The sequence below is a fragment of the Morus notabilis genome, unplaced genomic scaffold, assembly GCF_000414095.1.
Source record: "Morus notabilis unplaced genomic scaffold, ASM41409v2 Scaffold397, whole genome shotgun sequence".
Classification (NCBI taxonomy): domain Eukaryota; kingdom Viridiplantae; phylum Streptophyta; class Magnoliopsida; order Rosales; family Moraceae; genus Morus; species Morus notabilis.
The window spans coordinates 402172-424933 of NW_010363944.1; the positions used below are offsets into that span (position 1 = coordinate 402172).

At 33.8% G+C, this 22762-nt stretch overlaps 1 protein-coding gene across 1 annotated transcript in view; it reads right to left on the minus strand.

Annotated features, from left to right (window-relative positions):
• LOC21399689 (probable aldo-keto reductase 2) overlaps nucleotides 1–2430 on the minus strand; it is a 9465-nt gene extending 7035 nt beyond the window's left edge. The window contains exons 1-2 of the mRNA XM_024170312.1: nucleotides 2195–2430; nucleotides 1896–2099 (exon numbers count right to left, since the gene is read on the minus strand). Of these exons, the coding sequence (XP_024026080.1) occupies nucleotides 1896–2099; nucleotides 2195–2407 (417 nt within the window). The 5' untranslated portion in view covers nucleotides 2408–2430. The remainder of the gene's footprint in view (nucleotides 1–1895; nucleotides 2100–2194) is intronic.
• Between the last annotated feature and the right edge of the window lie 20332 nt (nucleotides 2431–22762).

Here is a 22762-nt window from a genome sequence, read left to right on the forward strand (position 1 = left end):
GCCGGCAGCGACGGTGACGGAAAGAGGAGGCGGCGAGGGATAGGAGAGAGAGAGAGATCGATTTTGCAGGATAAAGAGAGAGAGAGAATCGGGAGAAAATGAAGAAGAAGAAGAAGGCGAGGAGATTAATTTAGGGCACTTATTTGCGACGACAAAGTCGTCGCAAATAAAAAATTATTTGCGACGACATTTTCGTCGCAAAAAACACAAACGTCGTCGCAAATAAATTTTTTTTCCCGCCCATACTTGCTCGTCAACTAGATTATTTGTGACGACCATGAAACAATGTCGTCGCAAATAATCTGAACTTATTTGCAACGACAAGTCGTCGCAAATATGGCCAATTGTCGTCGGTAAAACGTGGGTTACATTCGCGCCAAAAATCTGCGCCATCAAAATTTGCGCGGTAAAATTATTTGCGACGACAAATAATTTATTAGCGACGACATGTGAATTTTTTTAAACAGGAGTTATTTGCGACGACATGTCGTCGCAAATAGTCTACTTTTTGCGACGACAAATGTCGTCGCAAATGGGCATATTTGTTGTAGTGATATGTGAAAAATGCAAAGAGTGTCAATTGTAACCACACTATATATGTATACTAGCATACAAAACTACTTCCAACAAACTTGCCTCTCTATAATCAATATTCAGATCATCGTTTTCTTTTAACAACTGTGTCTACCAATTAATCCTTAATATAATTCCAAAAAAAAAAAAAATTGATAAATAATATTATTATGTTGAGATGACATGTAGATATATTTTTGTCTGGTTTCATTATTACCAATTCATGCATGTATCTATTATCGGTTGTACGTTTAGTCAGGGAATTTTTCACTGGGGGCTATATATATATATATATATATAAGACAAATAGATAGTTTTTTCTTGAATAGGGACATAGTTATACATTTAATTACTGAGTATGGGTACAGTTATAATGTCTTTTTATAAGATGGGGCATAACTGAAATTTTAAGAAAATTTTGGGGTAAATATTTATGAGATAACAGTTCTTCAAGAGAGAAATGAAGATAGAATAGATAACAAGCCGAAGTTTCAGTAACTGCTTTTCGGCCACATATAGAAGCAAAAAAAAAAAAAAAAAGAACGAAAAAACAAAACAAAACAAAACAAAAACAAAAACAAAAAACAAAACAAAAAATTCTAAGACATCAGTGTTTGGACGATTTCCTCCGAGACAAATTGGTTCTAGAAAAAACAATGAACGGAAAAAAAAAATTCGCTTATGTAGAGGAACAAACCATTGGTTTATATATTTGAATAAAAAGTTTAAGCAAAAGTTAAAATTTATTTGAGAGCAACCATTATAGCAGAAATATTTAAGTTCTGCTTGGAATGCCTTAAATAAGTAGCTTTTGGCTTATTTAGTTTAAGAGTTTCTTTAGGACGTATTTGGGAAGATATACTAGTCAACCTTTTGGCTTTTATAAGATCTTTTAAAACAAGTCATCTTCTAAATACTTACAGAGAAAGAGCTTATGAAATGTCATTTTATTTACACTTCTAACCTCTTATTTGTAAATAATAAATTAAAATTTTCTTCTATATCCTTATATTACATTATTTTTTAGTTTTTACAACAATGAAAATTTTCATTTATTTAGCCGGTTCAAAATTTCTTTTAAAATAAAAAATGCTCTTTTCATTTTTATTATCCAAATATAATTAAAAATCCTTGACACGTGCTTCTTTTTCTTTATTACTTAAAAAAAAAAAACCCCCTTAAATTGTAATTCAAACTAGAAATCAAATAAGCAAAAGTATGCTTGAAATGAACTGACTAGTATGCTTGACAATAAGTCTTGTGGGAAAAAAAAAAAAAAAAAAAAAAAAAAAAAAAAAAACCGGAGAGAGAAACAATCAAACCGTGACTTCAATAGGCACACTAGTATCAATACGATGCTGGTAATAGAGATCAATGCAATCGATGTCGAGCCGCTTCAGGCTGGCCTCACAAGCGGCCCGCACATACGCAGGGTCTCCTTTCACTGCAAACCGGCCGTTGTCATCAACCAGGATGCCAAATTTAGTAGCTAGCTGAACTCTCTCTCTCACTCCCCCTTTTAGTGCCTGCAAATAATCTAGTCATGATCAACTTTATGTTGAGGTTTAAATGTTGAATCCTCGCAAGTAAACAAAAAAAAAAAAAAAAAGAATTATAGTACCTTTCCAAGAAGGATTTCGTTGGTGAATGGTCCGTAGACGTCGGAGGTGTCGAGGAAGGTAACACCGGAGTTGACGGCATGGCGGATGAGGGCGATCATGTCAGGTTCAGGCTTTGGAGGGCCGTAGAAGGCTGACATGCCCATGCAGCCTAGTCCCAGAGCTGAGACCTCAAGACCTTGCGACCCAAGTTTGATCCTCCTCACCGACACCATTTCTTTCTAATATGCCTCTTCTAATTACGAGATCACCACACAAAAAAGTGGTCAAAATATAGCAGCTCACAGGTGAAACGAATAGTGATAATTAATGTGTCCTTTAGCCATTTTTTGTGTATATATAATTTTGAAGACAAATACATAATAGAATAGAATAAAGAAACAGAAGTAAAGATGGCTTGTGAGTCAGCGATGACGTCAAAGGTACAAAAATTTATTATTAGGCGTTAATAAAGAGGAGAAGTGAATAGCCGCCATAAGTTTGGAGCTATTTCTCTTTTGAGTTTCCTAAAAAAAAAAACTACCATTACTTTTTTATTTTTAACTATTAAATTTATATGAAAAATTGTTTATTACGTATATCTTTTTAATTAGATGTAATTTTGACATGCTCTAACAGTTAAAAATTAATAATTTTTTTTTTTGTAGGATTTATTGCTTTTTTGTTCTATTTCATAATTTTAGGATAGTGGTGATAGATTTGCTCCGCTTAAACTTTAAATTTAATTGTACTAAGTAATTTAGGTTTTAGTATTTCTGTGTGTTTTCATATAAACTGTAGTTTTTGAGTGTCGGGTTAGAAAGATTTTAGACAAATAAACATCGATATGTACAACTAGTCCATTGGCGTATCATTAGAATAGCCTACATAGGACGCGGAGGATGTTTTAAAAGCGCTGAAGATTCGTTTCATTTGAAGATTAACTTTATCTCTTTTGTCTGCTACAAACAATCACAAGATTCACAACTCAAGCAAAACATTGTTTCTGGTTCAAAGACAAACCCATGCATAAATATAATTTGCTAATTTATTATAGTAAATATGGCTCTTTTGGGAGCCTAATTCATAAAAGACCAATTTTTTTTAAAATTTGATACATGATCATAGTTTTCGGGTCCTTATTTTTTTTTTATTTTTATTCATGTTCTATCATTAATTGACTGTGATCTATCACTTATTTATTGCAGTCTAACAATAATTAACCATTAATTTTGTATTTTGTATTTATTTTTCACAGTCTATCACTAATTGACCGTAGTTTAGCACTGATTGACTGCGGTCTATCAGTGATTGACCATGATCTATTATTGGTTAACTAAAGAACTATTTTAACCCCAATGTATTACTGATCTCAGCCTACCATTAATCGACCGTGTAACTGATTGACTTAAAAAAAAAAAAGCCACCACTAGTGTTATTTTGAAAAAATGGGCCATCCACTTAAACAAGGATTATAAATGAGCCACCTAGCTCAATTTCCATTTTTTTTACCACCAATTAATGGTTTTAGACTTGTAGACTTCTTCTTCAAGTGAAAATCATATCTAGTAGGAAGAAATGATCGCTAGTAATATACAAATATGTTTAGTTTTGTTCTTTTTACAACTCAGATGATAACTTAAATATTATTTGTATAGTGTTTTTCTTATAAAAATTTAAATTTAAATTATTTTTTCTTACATAAAAAATTTAAATTGTGATTTAAATTGGATAAATAATACACTTTTGTTTTTTTGTTCCATGTACGTCAATCAAAGAGATAGAGGAGCGGAAGGAGAGAGAGCAGAAAGACACGAGAAGCTCGTTAATCACTTCAAGGCTTCAAGCATATATAATATTCATGAGAGAGAATGTGAAGAGGGATCGTCCATTGGAAGTTTGGAACGGTCTTGAAATGTTTAAATCTACATAAAAAATTTAAAGTGGGGAAATCAATGGTGTGAGGCATTGAAGAATATTTATCATATCAAATATAATAATTGAGGCTGCTTTTAATTTTTTTAATTAAAAGAGTATTTTTATTATTTTTGTTGTTTTCTTTCGTCTTTCACAGGAGGTTTTTTTTTCTTTTTTTTTTTTTTTTGTCTTCTCGTTCTGTTGGGTTTTGTGACTGGATTCTAATCTTTTTCATTTTGGGACCTTTTTCAGTACGCTAATATATCAGTAGGTTAAATTTTATGTCCATTAAATATGTATAAAATCACGTAAAAGTCAAAAATTACACATATCTAATGGTTAAAAAAACATGACATACCGGTACACCAGGCGTACAAGAGATTCTCCCTTTTATTTTCTATATTTTTATTTTTATTAATAAATTAAAGTGGAAATTTGATAAGGTCCAGTTTCTTAATAGGTTCAAAATTAAGATGTCCTTTTTTTACTAGATACTCCCTCTCAATTAAGAAATATATATATTTAAGGCAAAATTTTCATTTTAAATTTAACAAACTACATACTTAATAATAGTTGCAAATAACCACCAGCTATACGAAAATTCGACCTTGAACATTAACTGAATCCACTAATAAAGACAAATGAAACACTAGGGTATGCATACACATGTAACACCCTGAAGAATTAATTGAGATTAATTAAGGTAATTGAGATTATTAGTGTGCCTAATCTGGATTATTAATTGAGTATTAATTAATAAATGTTATCGACACGTGTGAGTTTAAATAGTTCCAAGGTATTTAAATTATTTTTAGTAATTTATTTTAACTCAGAAGTGTATATGGGCGTATTTCTGGACTGTTGTTTAAAATATTGTACACATGTCCGTTTCTTTCCTTTTCCTTTCCTTTTCTTTTTCCTTCTTCCTTCCCTTTTTCTTTTTCCTTTCTTTTTCCCTTCCTTTCCCGTGCGTCTCTCTCTCCCTCACTCTCTCTCACTCTCCCGTGCTCTCTCTCACTCTCTCTCTCTCATTTTTGTCCCAAATCAAACGGATCTTGAACCAAGGAAAGATTTAAATAAGTTTTCAACGTCAAGAGAAGGATTCGAGGTAAGATTACTGAAAGAACCTCTCTTGAATCTCAAGTTTTTGAATTTCAAAACTTATTTTGGTTCAAACCGGATTTTTGATGATTTTGAGTAAAACTAGAGTAGAAATTGGAGATCTTGGGTTCTTTGGACTTGTTTTAGGACCTAGAACCCAGATCTAGTGGTTTTCCTTTCAAATATCTCGATTTGGGACTGGATTTGCGGGTTTTAGACTGATTTTCGCGAGCTTCTCTCGCGCAGCTGATTCCACCGGTCGACCTGTGCGGTCGGCCGGATCACATAGAAACCGGTCGATGATCGACCGGACTGTAGGCTGACCGGTCGATCGGTCCGGTTGACCGGTGTGCACACTACTAGTTGACCGGTAGTCTTGCACTGCTCTGTCACCGATCGACCGGTTGACATGGGGTTTGACCATGTTTGGCCTGAAATTGCTGTTTTAACCCCTGTTTTCAGGGAGAACCCAAATTAGCTTCATTTGGGGACTTGAGATAAATGGATTAGCATTGTTAATCCTTGATTTGAGATTGAAAACCCTTGGAATGATATTTTGAAACATGAAAATGGATTAGGGCACACTAATTAGAAACCTTGGTATCTAATTGAGATTGGATTGCTTTAGGAATGAGAATTAATCCTAAAGTGTTGTTTTGCACCAGTGATCGCTGAGGATTCAGACTGAAGGGGCTTGAGGAAGTGGAAGCCGGAAAGGGCAACGCTAGTCCCAGTTTGATAGTGCGAGGTAGGATTTCTATCCCTTTTCCTTGTGAGCCTGTTTTCAAAAAGGATTTCGGCCTTGAAAATATTTTAAAGAAAGGGATTGGTTTGCGAAAGAAAAACGCTTTGAAACCATGGCTTGTTTAGTTTGTGAAAATCCATGGCTTGTCCTGTCCATGGAATCCATAGCTTGTTTAGTCATGGAACCTCATGGCTTGCCCAGTCATGGGGCCCGCGGCTTGAGTAGTTCGTGGGGTCATAAAAACGATTTCAGAAAAATTAATGAATGATTTCTTAAGCAAAGAGATCTTGTGAACTGGTAATAGAGTCTATTGCTGTAAGCCTAGATAGGATACGGAAAGTGCATCCTCGGGGGCAGAACCCGAAACTCGGTCCGGGTAGGCAAGGTACTTGGTTAGGTAAGTAATTTGTACTAATTACTTGCTGAAGCCTGTAATATGGAGATGTTACATTTATTTCCTTTAAGAAAAAAGATGTGAGGTTCCGGCTGTCTGTTGAAACTGATTGTCTATTTATTTACGTACCTATTTATTCATTTACTTGCACTTTATCTATTTATTTATTTTACATCCTTGCAAATTATATCCTACTGGGCCTTTCGCTCACGTTTTATATTTCAAATGTATTAAACCCCTCCCAGGAGACTCTAGGAGCGGCGCAAGGTAGCGGAAGATTGCTATTGTTGGATCAAGAGAGGATTGAGTTCATCCTCTTGAATAAATGTAAGGAATTTGAGAATTCTGTAAACTTATGTAATATTTGGATTTACTAAACTGTGGTTGATGTCTATTGTAATGATTATTTACATGAGCATGTATGTACGATAATGTATATCCTGTGGGGTGGAGCCATGTGTGTCAGAGGCTCCGGAATTCTGTAATTTATTTATATTTTAATGCAATTAAGTGTGAGGCCCGGTTAGAAATCTGCTTTATTAATCCCAAATCGAGTTCCACGTCACCCACTCCGTTTGGGGGGCGTGACAGCACAAGTGTTGAAACCCAACGAAAAAAGACCCGTTCAGCACAAATAAAATCAAACGCGGTCAAAGCTCGTTATAAAACCATTACAGTCGATGGATAAAATGTAATGCCCCCTTACGTCACAGAAATCATTACTTTAATTCATTCACTTTAATATATTAGCAGAAGCTGAAATTGAATTAAAACACATACCACGTAAATTTTTTTTTTTAATTTATTATCCTTGATAACTTTTCCCGTACGTCTCGCTCCTCGGCTAGCTCGACATGATACCAAAAGTGTTCGGCCAACCGACTATATGCAAGGCGAGTTAATTTACATACATAATACATCCAGCTAAATGTAAGTTCTTGCATGTAATATAACTACTTTTAATTTCAAAACGATACACTAACTTCTGAAAATTCCAAATACCATGAAACAAATAACATAATCCTGAATAAACACATAGATGAAGACTACTAAAATCAACAAAAGTGCGGCGCAGAATAAAAATTAAAGTTTATTAAAACTATTTCATTCGTGGCATTATTCCATTTCCAATCAAATATTCCTTGCACACAAGCTCATCCTCGTCCTCTATCCTAAACAACTTGCATTTTACCCTTATCTATAACATGATACAATAGTACAAACCGTGTATTTAATGAATGTTAAAAACCATGTATTTAATGACTGTTAAAAACCGTCGTTAAAAGATTAGATGACGGTTTGTTAAACTATCATCTAATCATAAATAGTTAAATATATCCAACATTTAACGACGGTTTTCATCCATCATTAAAAATAAATTTTACACGATATTTATAAAGAAAGTCGGCGTCTATCCTAGTCTCGAAATGCTAATTTGCCATTTTGGATATTTGACAATGGTTTCGTTACGCTAACCACCACAGTATGGAGGCCAAAGAACCTGGATGTGAGCACTCACCACATAAGAATCACATGTGAGGAAAATGAAAGCGAAAGCAACCCAAACGAAGCCTCCACACTAGGATCCGTTGGAAACTTTCAGCTCCTCGCAACGGAGAATCTGCCATGCCTCCACCTCCAACACCAGTCACCCTTCCCCTGAACCATATCGATGAGGGGCTGAGACCTTAGAGTAACGGCGCCACTATACTCCAACTTACCAGATTTACACCTCCATCGCCCATGGACCACACCTATCAATGACCAGGACTCGTATAACCCTAGGCACCGTCTCAAGCGCCGAGAGTCCGGTGACCAGCCATTGGCGGTGCCAAACTCTGGCTCTATGAAGGGACTCCAAACTCAAAACCCTAGCCACGCCTCTTTGAGAGAGAGAGAGAGAGAATGTGTACAATTCCGATTTGGAAAACGCACACACCTCTTTGAGAGAGAGAGAGAGAGAGAATGTGTACAATTCCGATTTGGAAAACGCACACTACAAAAAAATGTTAGATTCAACGTCTCTTAATAGACGATGGTTCATAAAATAACCTTCGTTTATATTACTGACTAATAAGTGCGTCAGCTGGCGCAGACTTTAGATGACGGTTTTCACTAAAACCATCATAAAAAATAAAAAATTTAACGGCGATTTTTTTTTAAAACTGTGACTAATATGAGCACGATATACGAAATTTTAACTTTGATCCCTTATAACCCTATTCGAACAAACCCAGATCCCTCATAAACCCTCGCGCCACTCTCTCTCTATGATGGCCCTTACTTTTGGTCATCATTACTACATTCATACTTAGCTCATTTCCTAACTTCTATCTTTCTTGAACTATAAACTCCCAAAATTTAGGCTAACTTTTTTTTCCTTCAATAGTAAAATAAACAGTATATGCCTTGTCAAAATAAAACTTCAAAATTAGTTCCTAGATATGGTCATACATTCTATCTATTCTTCGCATACCATCATCATTCATAGGCCATTATCATAATAGCCTTTTGAGTACATCAGCATACCTTGTAACTTAAGGTTGTTGAGCATAATCTCGTAGTCTCATAAACTTTACATTCATTACATAACTCACTTACTCTTAAATCCATAAATACTATTTACTTTACACACATATTGCAGCGTTTTCAAACCCGTAGTGTGTCCATCACCCACTTGCCCACACTCCATCACTTCATCCTTTCTGCACGCCCAGCAATAAGTTTCAGGGAGTCGGTGCCTTACTCGAGCTTTCTAAGACACGAACAAACTTAATGAGCTTTCGCTCAGCAAGTAACAGTAGGCCATAATAAATGCAACCAATAATGCACACTCATATATGCATCCACGTCATACATTCTAATGTACTCTATACATCTAAAACATTTATCGCTTTATGTTTTCTTCTTCTTTCATTTCATACTTCATTCAATTTTCGTTCTTGTGTCATTTGTATTATTTTCTAACATTCCGAACGACTTTCGTAACTTTTACATCTTCCGTTCTTGCATTGTTTGTTTTCATAGCTTTTACTTTATATGGGCCCCGTCCCGTTGTATCGTTGCTCATATTCCTAATGAAAAGTGGGGGAGCTACCTAAAATAACCAACTCACTCATGGTTTTATAATAACCTCCCTTGCAGAGACCAGTACAAACAGTTTTAGTTTCTTCTTTTCTTTTATCATCTTTTCTTTATACATCGTCTTACTGTCATCTTTTGTTATTATGGTAGTAATTTTAATCTTGTTTTGCATTTTTACGCGTTTCTATCAATTTCCTATGAAATTGACTTAATATAAAAATTTGACTTTTTCGTTGACTTTGACCTAGACTTAGACTTTGTCACAAATCAAAATTCTATATCTACTTTGAGTCTATATGAACTTTCATCACGTCACAAAACATTCAAAAGCATCATTCACATTCTAACATACATAGATCTCGCAATATGCACATTTTTGTGCAACATGGAGAAATAAGTTCATTTGTGTCATAGTCAAGAAAAACTACTGATACTTACAATATGCACAATTTTTGTGCAAGATAAAAAAATACACTTTTTCATAGACAAAAGAGAACTATTGTACTTACTAGAGTTCTGCTAATGTCCCGACTTCCGAGTCACTAGAAACTCTCCAACTTCGATCATCTACCGATCTTATTATATAAATTTTTAATAATTAGATTTACAATCTAAGACCTGTAATTGCAATAGAATTTAACTCAAAAATGTATGTAATTCTTGTGTTCGATATCTGGACCGAAATATCCCCTATCTCAGCATCATGCTCCAAACCCGTGCATATTTGACCAATAATCACCATCTTGGACCTATTTCAGAAATTAGCCCAAAACTAGTATCTAAAGTCATTTTTGAGAAAAATGTTATTTCACAAAAGTTGTTCAGAACGAAATTTCCTTCAACTTAGTTTTAGTCACTTTTTGAAACTAAGCTTTTATCTCAGTTTTCTTTCCTAAAACAGCGTCGGATTCAATTTCTGGGTCAATAACCTAGTTTTCAGTTTTGGTTCGAAACTGAGAATGTTCATCGTTTTAGGTTTCTATGCATCTCCGATCACCGAATCAACTTACTTTACACATCTTACTCCTCCTATTCTTTATGAAACCGGTTTTAGTTCAAATTCTCAAATAAAATTTCGTTAGAGTTCCGCCTAATTTTTGAGTTTTCCGAGCTAACCATAGCTCGTTTTATCTGTAATTCCACCTTTCAAATACATCACATAATCATTCTCATTCCTCTTTATCATTGATGCGACTAAATTAACACTAGCAAATGTACTAATCGTTCAAGTAATAAACTTATAAGTAAGATATCGTTCTCAACAAGGATTGGTAAAATTCACAGATAAAGTGATTAAACTGATTGTGTTATTTGAGATTTTGAAATTGTGAGTAACGTGAATCAAAACTAAATAAAGATTAAAAATCAGAAAAATATAAAGATGCAAGATTCAAGAAAGAAATCAATGAGAGAAGACGTTAGAGAATTGATTTCACCTACACTGGTTCATCCACAAGTTTCAAAAGAATGAATCTCAATTACTATCAATCATGAGAGGGTAGAATTTCCTAATGTTCAATTATCCATATTTCAGGTCTAATCAACTCTCACAAACTTTCTTAACTTTCAATATTATTATTTCAGGTCTATTCTAGATTAATTCAATATGAGATGCATTAGATTTTGTGGAATCATTTTTCGGTTAAATCTCCCTCTCGGTTACAACATAAACTGACCACATGAATTTCCTAATATCCCTATTCGGTTACTCATATTCCACTCATGGCATGTTCTATATTTTGGCATCGTTCATTTAACCGATTCGAGTTTTTAGTTTTAGATTTATACAGTTAAAAGCTCTAAAAAAATGTCACATCTAATTTTTTCTGCTACAATTAAAAACTTTAAGAAAATATCACATCTCAATTCGAATTAAAAACTCAAATTTACGAAGCGAATAAAACCTTTGCTTAAATATTATTCACATACAAGATTCAATTCACAATTAATATTTCATATCACATAACTTCTCTATCCGAAACATCACTATGATCAATTTCCAATTAAATAAATAAAAAACCATATAAACAATAGAACACACTCTTCATGAAAAATAATAACTTACAATTCATTCAAATTGAAACTCAGAAATTACGGGTTCGGATCCATCAATCCCTAACTAAAAGAATTATTCCATAACTAAAATAAACCACAAGAAATTCCAGAAGACATCACCACCATGTGCATCACAAGAGAAGAAAAGAAGAAAGAAGATTAAATCTTAATGGCCGAACTTCACAGATAGTTTTTTCCACCAAGATTCTGTCGTTCCTCCTCAGCAATTCCTCTGGGTGAACTCCAAAAACTCTGGGCGATTCTGTTTTTCTCTTTTAAACCCGATTCTCCTCCCCGATTTTTCCTCTCTTTTTCCTTTTTAAACGACACCAAAGAATCCTCTCTCTCAGCGGCTCCTCCTGATTTTCTGGTTCTTCCTCTGCTTTCCATTTTAAACTCTCCCTTTAGATATGGTTTTCTCCACAAAAATCGCAGCTCTTAATCCTCTCCAAACCAGCCCCGATCATCCAGCGTTCAATGTTCTGGAAGAAGACACAAAACCTTAATGGGCCAAATTTAGACTCCTCCGTTTGTGGGCTTTTACTGGACTGAAATTGGGCCTATTTAATTGTGAGTTTCTATATGTTAATCTGGCAGATTATTAGGCTTGTACCCATCCTGCCGAATAAAATTAAAAACACATAAATTTGTTAATAAAATACCTTAAAGTTAGCTAATATTAAACCTGTGAGAGCTTAATAAATTAATATAAAACCAACTCATCAATCATCATAAACATCAAAATCTCTACGGTACATGATTTCATCCTAAACAATAATCCAATAACTAAAATTTTAACCTCTAAACATTCGGTTTTTACCGTTCATAACCATAAGCCAATAATCATTCTTAGCAAAAAATTTTCATGTTCTTTATTATTAATAGACATGCAGCCATGGTAGAAAAGAAGGTGAGAAATTGAAATTTTACCTTAGAAAAATAAAGAGACAATCACAGAGATATTAATCCACGGTGGTTTTTGTCGGTTTTTGCTTAGAACTCATTTTCTCTCACTTTAGGTGAATTTTTTTTTCTTCATCTCTCTTTGGCTGATGCTCTCTGATTTTTGGTATGCAAATGAGCATTTTTCTCGCATTTTGGCCTTTTCTAGGGTCTTTTTTACAAAAAAAAAAGTCAAAATATCTCACTTGGCTTCTCCCTTAAGTCTTGGCCGGCTATTCCTTGCGTTCTACGTGTGTTAATCTCAGCCCTTCATCCATTAATCACTTTAAATCTCAACCATTCATTGTTAATAACTATTTTGTTTCGGTTCAATTTAATTCCTTTCCGGTGCGCATTTTACCTGCGTTTTTCAGATAGTTGGTCAACTTTGCTCAACCTTGACTAACTTTTCAAGAGTGATCTATTCGTCGACTATTGGTCAACAAATTTTGATTCAATCAACCCTAATCGGTCGAAAATCTTAATTTTCTCGGTTCGGCCTTCCGAACCCCTTTTTTGTCCGTTCTTCATTTCAATTATTCTTAAAACATTAGAATTGATGTTTTCCAATTCTTTTTCACTCCTTAAATCTAATATTCATGTGTTTGTCCTCTTATGGAATTAACAAAACATTCTGAGCCTCTTTCTTGATTACAGTCTAAAATTCGGTAACTGTATCATAGTTTAGAAATTTCTAACTTTTAGCTTATACTTTGTTATTCAGTATTAATATCAACAAATACTTATCATAAAAGTATTCACATTTATAATACAGAGAATTTCAGGAAATTTCATCTTATATAATAATTTCTTTGACAAATTTCCCGATCATGACACTCTCTTTCTCTCTCTGTCTCTCCTTCTTCGCGACCTCCATAGAACTCCTGCTGTCGCTCCTCCATCATCGACCCAGCTCTCTCTCCACCCGTTGCATCGTTCTCTCTCTCTGTTGCTCTCTCTCTCTCTCAACCGTCCCTTTCTCTCTGTCGCTCTCCTCTTTCTCATGAACGTCGCTCCTCCGAAGAGGAACATACGCTGTTGTCGCCACCATCGCCAAACCGCCACCGTCCGTCGCCAATAGCCGTCCTCTATCTACGTATAAACATAGGCTCGAAATGTTGATTTTAATGTTATTTCATGTTTAAAAGTAATTTTTGAGGTTTTATTATTTAAATGCCCACTATTAGATGACGGCTAATTTTAAGGTTAGACTATTAGATGACGGTTTTTATTCATTTAATTTTTTTGCATATTAATGTTAGCATTGTAAGTTGTAATTGTGCTAATTTGTATTATTTGAATATATAATGTTTAAAATACTTAAGTTGATATTTAGAGTAGGATTAGAAATTTTCAAGTGGTTAAGAAGTTTTGTTGTTTATCAGTTTGGGGTTAGGAATGAAACTATGGTTTTTATTAATTTAATTTATAGAATATTATCGTGAACATTGCAAGTTGTAATTGTATTAATCTAATATTATTTGAATAAAAAATATTCATATAATTTAAAGATATTTAGGCCCCGTTCATTTCACTGATTTGAGTTTAGAATTCGAGTTTTGCTACAGTAAAAGGCTCTCAGAAACAGTCACATATAACTTTTTTACTACAGTAAAAAGCTCTCACATAAAATCACATCTCAACTCGAATTAAAAACTTGAATCAGTGAACTAAATGGATTCTTAGTTAGTTTATATCCTAAATCTTTGAAACATGGCGGACCGTGATTGGTTCGAGAAAATACTCCGTATTTTTAGTAATTTTACATTGGTAACTTGACGTTTTAGAAAATTATTTTTTAGTACCCTAAGGTCATTTTTTAGAACGTAAGATGTGAAATTATTTTTAAAAAATTTTAAAAAATATTTACAAAAATTTTAGAATTTTTCTAAATTTATTATTATTTTTTTGGTTAGTTAATTAGAATGATAACTATGAAATTTTTGTTGGTAACTAAATCGAATTCGGATGCGGAAGCGTGGCGGTAGGCGGATCATGTATAACAAAAATTTTCACAAAACCTTTGCGATACTCTATAGATTATATTAATTTATGCACGAATAAATTAATCACATTAATTTATTTATTAAGAACTCAATTAGGAATAATACCTGGCGGCCGATTAGGAAGATAACTTGAGTTCTATGACCTCGAACAATCCTTGCTCCAAAGTTTTGTGTCTAGAAAACCAATGTCTTCCACGTTAATTCCTAGAATCCACGAAGACGTGTGAGTGGGCACACCTTAGACAAAACGGGTTAGAATAAACACTCGAATTTTCACAAACACCAACGCATGCACGATGTGGAATTTTTTGAGAAACAATTTTTCCCTTCCTTCTCTAAGAGAATTTCGGCCACCCCTTTAAAATTAGGGCAAAAATTGTTTTCAAAAATTGTCTCAAAACTTGTGTCCACAATTTTATACTATTCTCTTATTTATAGAGTAGAAGTCAAACTTCTAGAAGGAATCCAATCTCTATCTCCAAGATAAAGCTTGTCAATTATCTCCTATTTGAATTTGAAATAAAATCTCCTCTTTTCCTTTATCCATTATGGCCGGCCACCTTAGGGGATTCTCATCCCTGTGTAGGCGCCAATATCAGATAGGGAAGGAAGAGAAAATCATCATTTATCCTGCAGTCCAATTTTGACTCAAATTCAAATTCCAATTTAAGTAAAACTTAAATTAATTTGAATTCTAAATTGAACAACTTATCAAATAAGTTTAAATGAATAAATCTAGATGTGTTTAAATTCAAATTTAAATAATCATATTATTTAAATAATTATTAATTCTCAATTAATTATTTTCGAGTGTTTAATTTTAAAATTCCGTAATTCTAAAATTCCCATTTTGCTCTTTGTGTCTCGTAGAATTACTAGGACGACGCGGGGACTAATGGACCTATAATCCCGAGCTCCACTAAAATTAATAATCAATTAAACACTTTAATTAATTAATTAAATCTATTAATTCTAATAGTTACTCCACTATAAACTTGGAATTGCACCCTCGAAATTATAGATATAAATTACTTCTAAACTATGAAGTGTCAATTTGATATAGTCACTGCATATAGATCGATCATCCATAAATAATTCATAATTAGAGATAGGTAAAATCCGTTAACCTCTCTAATTATATCTTTATCCTTGAGTACCATTGATTCTCTAATGGACAGTGATTTATAAAACACATTCATGAATCAGAGCTCCTACTGGTCCAAGTACCGAATCAACCCTTAAGAGAATTATTTATCTACTTCTTTCTCAAGAGGGAATGGATTCCATCTCGTATAATAACATTCCCTGCTACCTACTTCATCATGTCTCCAAAATACAAGGAATAAGATTCAGGATCTCAGAATCCGTACCGAGTAAATCAAAAGACACAAATCCATAAATTAGAGTCTATTAAGAACTCAGGATTAAGATCACTCTATATATGACCATCGGTAGACTCAATTAGAATTTCTATACTTAACGGAAATTATTAGAAATTCATATTGTGTCTGTGTCATTGTTCCACATAATCTCATTATGCGAAATATACTCATTCAATATCTCACCATATTAATGGTGCGGATAACATCGTTCCATTCTAAATGGGAATGACATGTATTAATAATGTTTTAATTAAAGATTCTGAACTTTAATTAAATTCATTATGAACATTGCTTTTTGATTATTATCCTTAAACATTATCCTTTCGTATATAACACTTATATACAATGTTTATGGTTGCATAAATAATCACAGAATTTTCATTGATATTCATAAAATATTCACAAATATATACACATAAAATGATGAATAAACTCTTTTATTAAATAAATAATAAATATCATATTCATCACATGAATGTAAGTTGTTTATGTTACTTTACCACTTCGCATAGTTTATCTTTAGTTAGTGTTTCAGTTTTGTATAGTGAGATTATAAGATTTGACATATTGTTGGAAACAAGTAGAATATTCATCTAATCAATTTATGTGCATGAATATCAAAACATGTGAATTTAGGCACAATTAAATATTATGCATGATGCACATAAAAAATACATAAATCATGTGTTAATTTTAGGTGCCAACGATAATCTAATTTATCACAAATAAAGTGTACCTTTGGGTAGTCAAATTATTTACAAATTGAACCGAGACTCCTCTCAGTTAATAAATATACTCAAAATATCTCATTTTTGCATATTTATTAACTACCGTTATTTTAGTCAAAATATAACCGACAAACTTTGATTATATCTTCATGAGTGTAAACCACCGTTTCAGATCTCATAGACTTAACTCTGGATTGCTACCTTTGGGTAGTCAATTCAAAAATACATCCTGAAATCCTATCTCTAGGAAGGCAACCTTGTTATTGATCCAGCAAGAACACTCTCCTTTGGGAGGGCGATTCAATGTCGCCGCAAACCCCCTCTCCGGATCTCACGGTGTTGCGCTAACGGTGGAGACTAGTGGGTCGTATTGTCATACAATCCTCTCCCACTCATTATTTTGCAAATATGTATTTTATTTGAAAAACGTCTTATGGTTTTCAAATCCCGATAAATAAACAATTTAATTTTTTCAGATATATGAAATTCTAGAATTTAACTTTTAAATTCAATTTCACATGTAACATTATTTTGCAAATCAAGTTTGCAACTTAAATTAATTTAATCATATTAAATCGATTTTAGCGCATGGTTCTTATTTTATTTTATTTTTCTAAAACTCTTTTATAATAAATAAAATAAATAATAATGCGCGTGTACGCATAACATGTTATAAAACATATGAGTAGGCACACTATATCTATATGGCATGTTATATGCATGGACATATAATATATAATTATCAATATAAAAATAAATATATGCAATCGACTATTGAGATGGATTTGACCGAGTCCCATAGAAAATATAAATTATAACCAAATCGAATAAATAAATAATTACAATAATTATTTTCTTCCTTTACATCAACGGGTCTTCAATTCTTGAATTATTCATTCTTTAACTTTGTTCTTCGTCTTCGGGTCAGATTTCACCTTCTTCAGGGTCTGAAACTCTTCTGAGTCCCTCAGCACGCATTACGAGGGTTTTGGAAACCCTCGGGCCCGTTCGGGGCCCATTGACCGCGTCTAGGGTGCTAGCCGCGCGCCTAGGCGCGTGCGCGGTCTAACCGTACTCTGCCTGAGAGCGCACGCGCAGTCTAACCGCGCGCTATCTGGACGTGCACGCATGCCGGCTGGCGCGCGCGTACTGGGCGCGCTCTGCCCGCACGCTGGGCGTGCGCTGCCTGGTTTCTGGGTGATTTCTGGGAATTTTTATGGGCAGATTTGGGGTTGTTTCGGGGCATCTTCAAAGGCTTCAAACTTGATCTTCTAGACCTCCTTTTGATTCAAAATCAAAACCTTAATTCTACCCAAATCTTAGAATTACAATAATTCTAATCCCGAATCAAAATTACAAATCATTTAACTTGAACGAATTTAATGCGATCCATGGAACCATATAATTAACGACCAAATCCATCATCCATACATTCATCATCACGAATCAAATATAAACATACATAAATGTAAGTGCCTACCCATCACATACATACATAATTAAATATCACATATTTAATATATTAATTTTGATTATCAAATAATCGAAGCATAAATTAATATCGTCTATAGACCGCTCAGATACCAATTGTTGGTAACCGAATCGAATTCGGATGCGGAAGTGTGGGGATAGGCGGATCGTGTATAACAAAAATTTTCATAAAACCTTTGAGATACTCTATAGATTATATTAATTTATGCACAAATAAATTAATCACATTAATTTATTTATTAAGAACTCAATTAGGAATAATACCTGGTGGCCGATTAGGAAGATAACTTGAGTTCGTTGACCTCGAATAATCCTTGCTCCAAAGCCTTGTGTTTAGAAAACCAATGTCTTCCACGTCAATTCTTAGAATCCACGAAGACGTGTGTGTGGGCACACCTTAGACAAAACGGGTTAGAATAAACACACGAATTTCCATAAACACCAACGCATGCACGTTGTGGAATTTTTTGAGAAAAATTTTTTCCCTTCCCTCTCTAAGAGAATTTCGGCCACCCCTTTAAAATTAGGGTAAAAATTGTTTTCAAAAATTGTCTCAAAACTTGTGTCCACAATTTTATACTATTCTCTTATTTATAGAGTAGAAGTCAAACTTCTAGAAGGAATCCAATCTCTATCTCCAAGATAAAGCTTGTCAATTATCTCCTATTTGAATTTGAAATAAAATCTCCTCTTTTTCTTTATCCATTATGGCCGGCCACCTTAGGGGATTCTCATCCCTGTGTAGGCGCCAATATCAGATAGGGAAGGAAGAGAAAATCATCATTTATCCGTCAGTCCAATTTTGACTCAAATTCAAATTCCAATTTAAGTAAAACTTAAATTAATTTGAATTCTAAATTGAACAACTTATCAAATAAGTTTAAATGGATAAATCTAGATGTGTTTAAATTCAAATTTAAATAATCATATTATTTAAATAATTATTAATTCTCAATTAATTATTTTCGAGTGTTTAATTTTAAAATTCCGTAATTCTAAAATTCCCATTTTGCTCTTTGTGTCTCGTAGAATTACTAGGACGACGCGGGGACTAATGGACCTATAATCCCGAGCTCCACTAAAATTAATAATCAATTAAACACTTTAATTAATTAATTAATTCTATTAATTCTAATAGTTACTCTATTATAAACTTGGAATTGCACTCTCGAAATTATAAACGTAAATTACTTCTAAATTGTGAAGTGTCCATTTGATATAGTCACTGCATATAGATCGATCCTCCATAAATAATTCATAATTAGGGCTAGGGAAAATCTGTTAACCTCTCTAATTATATCTTTATCCTTGAGTACCATTGATTCTCTAATGGACAGTGATTTATAAAACACATTCATGAATCGGAGCTCCTACTGGTCCAAGTACCGAATCAACCCTTAAGAGAATTATTTATCTACTTCTTTCTCAAGAGGGAATGGATTCCATCTCGTATAATAACATTCCCTGCTACCTACTTCATCATGTCTCCAAAATACAAGGAATGGGATTCAGGATCTCAGAATCCGTACCGAGTAAATCAAAAGACACAAATCCATAAATCAGAGTCTGTTAAGAACTCAGGATTAAGATCATTCTATATATGACCATCGGTAGACTCAATTAGAATTTCTATACTTAACAGAAATTATTAGAAATTCATATTGTGTCTGTGTCCTTGTTCCACATAATCTCATTATGCGAAATACACTCATTTAATATCTCACCATATTAACAGTGCGGATAATACTGTTCCATTCTAAATGGGAATGACATATATTAATAATGTTTTAATTAAAGATTTTGAACTTTAATGAAATTCATTATGAACATTGCTTTTTGATTATTATCTTTAAACACTATCCTCTCGTATATAACACTTATATACAATGTTTAAGGTTCCATACATAATCACGGAATTTTCATTGATATTCATAAAATACTCATAAATATATACACATAAAATGATGAATAAACTCTTTTATTAAATAAATAATAAATATCCTATTACATCTCATGCTTCTAGGACACCATTCCCAACAATTTTGCATTCTAAAAGAAAGTGATTTTTTAAAACGTCGAAGTACTAATTTAAAATTACTAAAAATACGGGATATTAAAAAATAATTATGCTAAATCACAAGATAACAATGTGAAAATTTTCCTAATCATGAATTCTGATCATAGTGAACAAAAACAAACAATGTTAGTTGTTACATACTACAGGGCCGTTAGAGTTGGTCAGATTCTAGCCAGAGGAAATAGTGCCCTTATTCATGTATGGGAGCAACAAAATGTGGAATTGCCAAGGCAAAATTAGCCTTCCATTTGGAATTTACTTGTGATATTCACGCTGCTTACTTTATAAACATAAATTATTACTCCAAGGAAGGTCTTAAACATGGAATGTGTAAACGAGATCCATTCCATATGAGTTTTGGTGTTAGATACCACTTATGTCTAATAACATTAGAGGGGGCCTCCACATTCATTCACTCATTTGGCTTGCAAGTTGATAGAAGTACTGCATTTGACTCTTTGCACCTGTTGTTCTACTTTAAGCACTAGAGAGTTTGTACCTTCTCTTGGGGAAGAATATTTTCTATAAGATTTTTATGATTCGAACTGAAAACTTTATTCAATGATAAATTTAGGACTTGACTACTGTGAAGTGGTACCGGTAAATGAATTCTTTTTAACCGCAGAAAATAGGAAATAGATTGCAATTGAACAGCTGCCAACTCAAAACTAAAACTGTGCAAATCTGCAAATCTTCATTGTTCAAGTAGAGACTGTGTGGAAAATATGTGTACTGTCCAAAATAAAGAACGTTGAAGTTGATTTGAGCTAGACAGATATCACGAGTAACAGATGCCATATTTCCAGATGATTCGCTATATCAGGAAGTAAGAAACCTGGATTTGGCCCCTGGAAATTCATGTCTTGAAGGAATTGAGATCCTTAGATGCAAAAGAGGGGGAAAAAAAAAAGTTACTTTGATCAACATGAGTGTCTCAGCTTAACAGCAAATTGCAGAAACAAGGCAAATTTTTATTATTATTATTAAATAGACAAGGTAGCTCAGCTGCCATGGAACAATATCAAGCTCACGTTAGTTTGAGCAAAATTTTAAACCAGAGGTTTTTAGTTTAGAATTTCGGACTACAGAATTCGCTTCAGCTATTTGGCACAAGTTATATCAGCGTCGAAAAGCGAAAAACTGATATTGTTTTTCAACTTTCAGGCCATTTTTAAGTACAATTGATATACCTAGCTATGTAATTTTCTGGCACACAAAGGAGTGTGACAATAAAAGCCTTCCAACGTCACTCAACTTTATAAAAGTTGGGAAACGTCTTTTGTCCATTTTACTAGTAAGCAGCCGTATTTCTACAAAGTTCTCTAAGTTATTACAGAAAAGGAAAAATCTACGCATTTGCCAAAACAAACTTATGTGTCATATTATATTCAGGGGAGTAAGACTCGTAGTGGACTTAAGGAGAGCAAGTTGCAGAAATTAATGAATTGAAATGTGATTTGCAGGAAAGTGTTATACCGAGTGTTTCATCTGGTGTTACAACACTTTCTGCGACAATAGCTTCTAAAAGGTTTGGTTCTTTTTGTTAGTACTGTTAGTTTTGCCAAAAATAGCCAAAGGGGGAGATTGTTAGTGCATTTTGTGTTGGCTTATTTTTAGTAAATTGGTTGTAAGATTGGCTGGCATTGTAAATTAGTAGCCCTCTTAAGGAAAGTCTTACTGTCATGTTTATTGGCTGCAAATCAAAGGACTTGATTGCTGAAAATCAAGAGTGGACTTTTGGGAAATTAATTGCTGGTGATCTTGAGGCTTGAGGCAGGTTGAATGAGGGTGAAATGGTAGAACGTGTAGAGAGGTGTTGTTTTTGAAACAGAGAGAGGGCTAAAAACTAAAAAGATGATTTTGTTCATGTCAGAATGAGATTGTAATGTTGGGTATCGTTTGATGTGTTGCGACGAATTGTTAGAACACTTTCGAGTTGGTTCTTCGGGAGAAGATTTCTTTAGTTTCGGGAGAAAACCGTCAAGTCGAGTGGTGCTCGCTGATTAAGCTTCCTAAAGAGATTCTAGGCAACAGCGACATTGTCAAGGAGGGAGTTGTTGAGTGTGTAAGTGTTGGAAAATTAATGACATCGAGTGCACAGCGGAATTTAAAAATTTTAATCAACGTCAAAGCCAAAACAAGAACATGTTCATGATGCTATATAACATAAATACTAAAGATCTAAAACATACCTTTTGAGATTTCAGGAAACTGCACGTCTGACAGATCTAAGCGTTCCAAACAGCAACCAGAAGAGCCTCAACCAACTGGTCTTCTTTGCTATTCTCGTTTCCACAATCGGTGTGCGGGTGGACACACGTCGTTTAATCTCCTCTAGGTATTCTTGATCTCCTTCCAATCACAAGAGAGCCAAAGAAAAAATTGTTCTTGAGAATTAAACAATTTTTCCTCTCAGGAATCTTTTATCAATAGCCTCCAAAAAGTCTCTCAAGTGATCTAATGAGTAATGTGACTTAATAGGCTATTTATAGTGTTTAGGAAGTCATACTTCCGTAACAATTAGGTTTCCCAAAGTTCTAATCGCATCCAGAGTCGATTTTGCCATGTCATCATGCATTTTACGTTACAACCGGTCGACCGGTGACAGAGACGTTATAACTCACCGGTCAACCTGTCTTCACTAACCGGTCGACCGGACCGGTCGACCT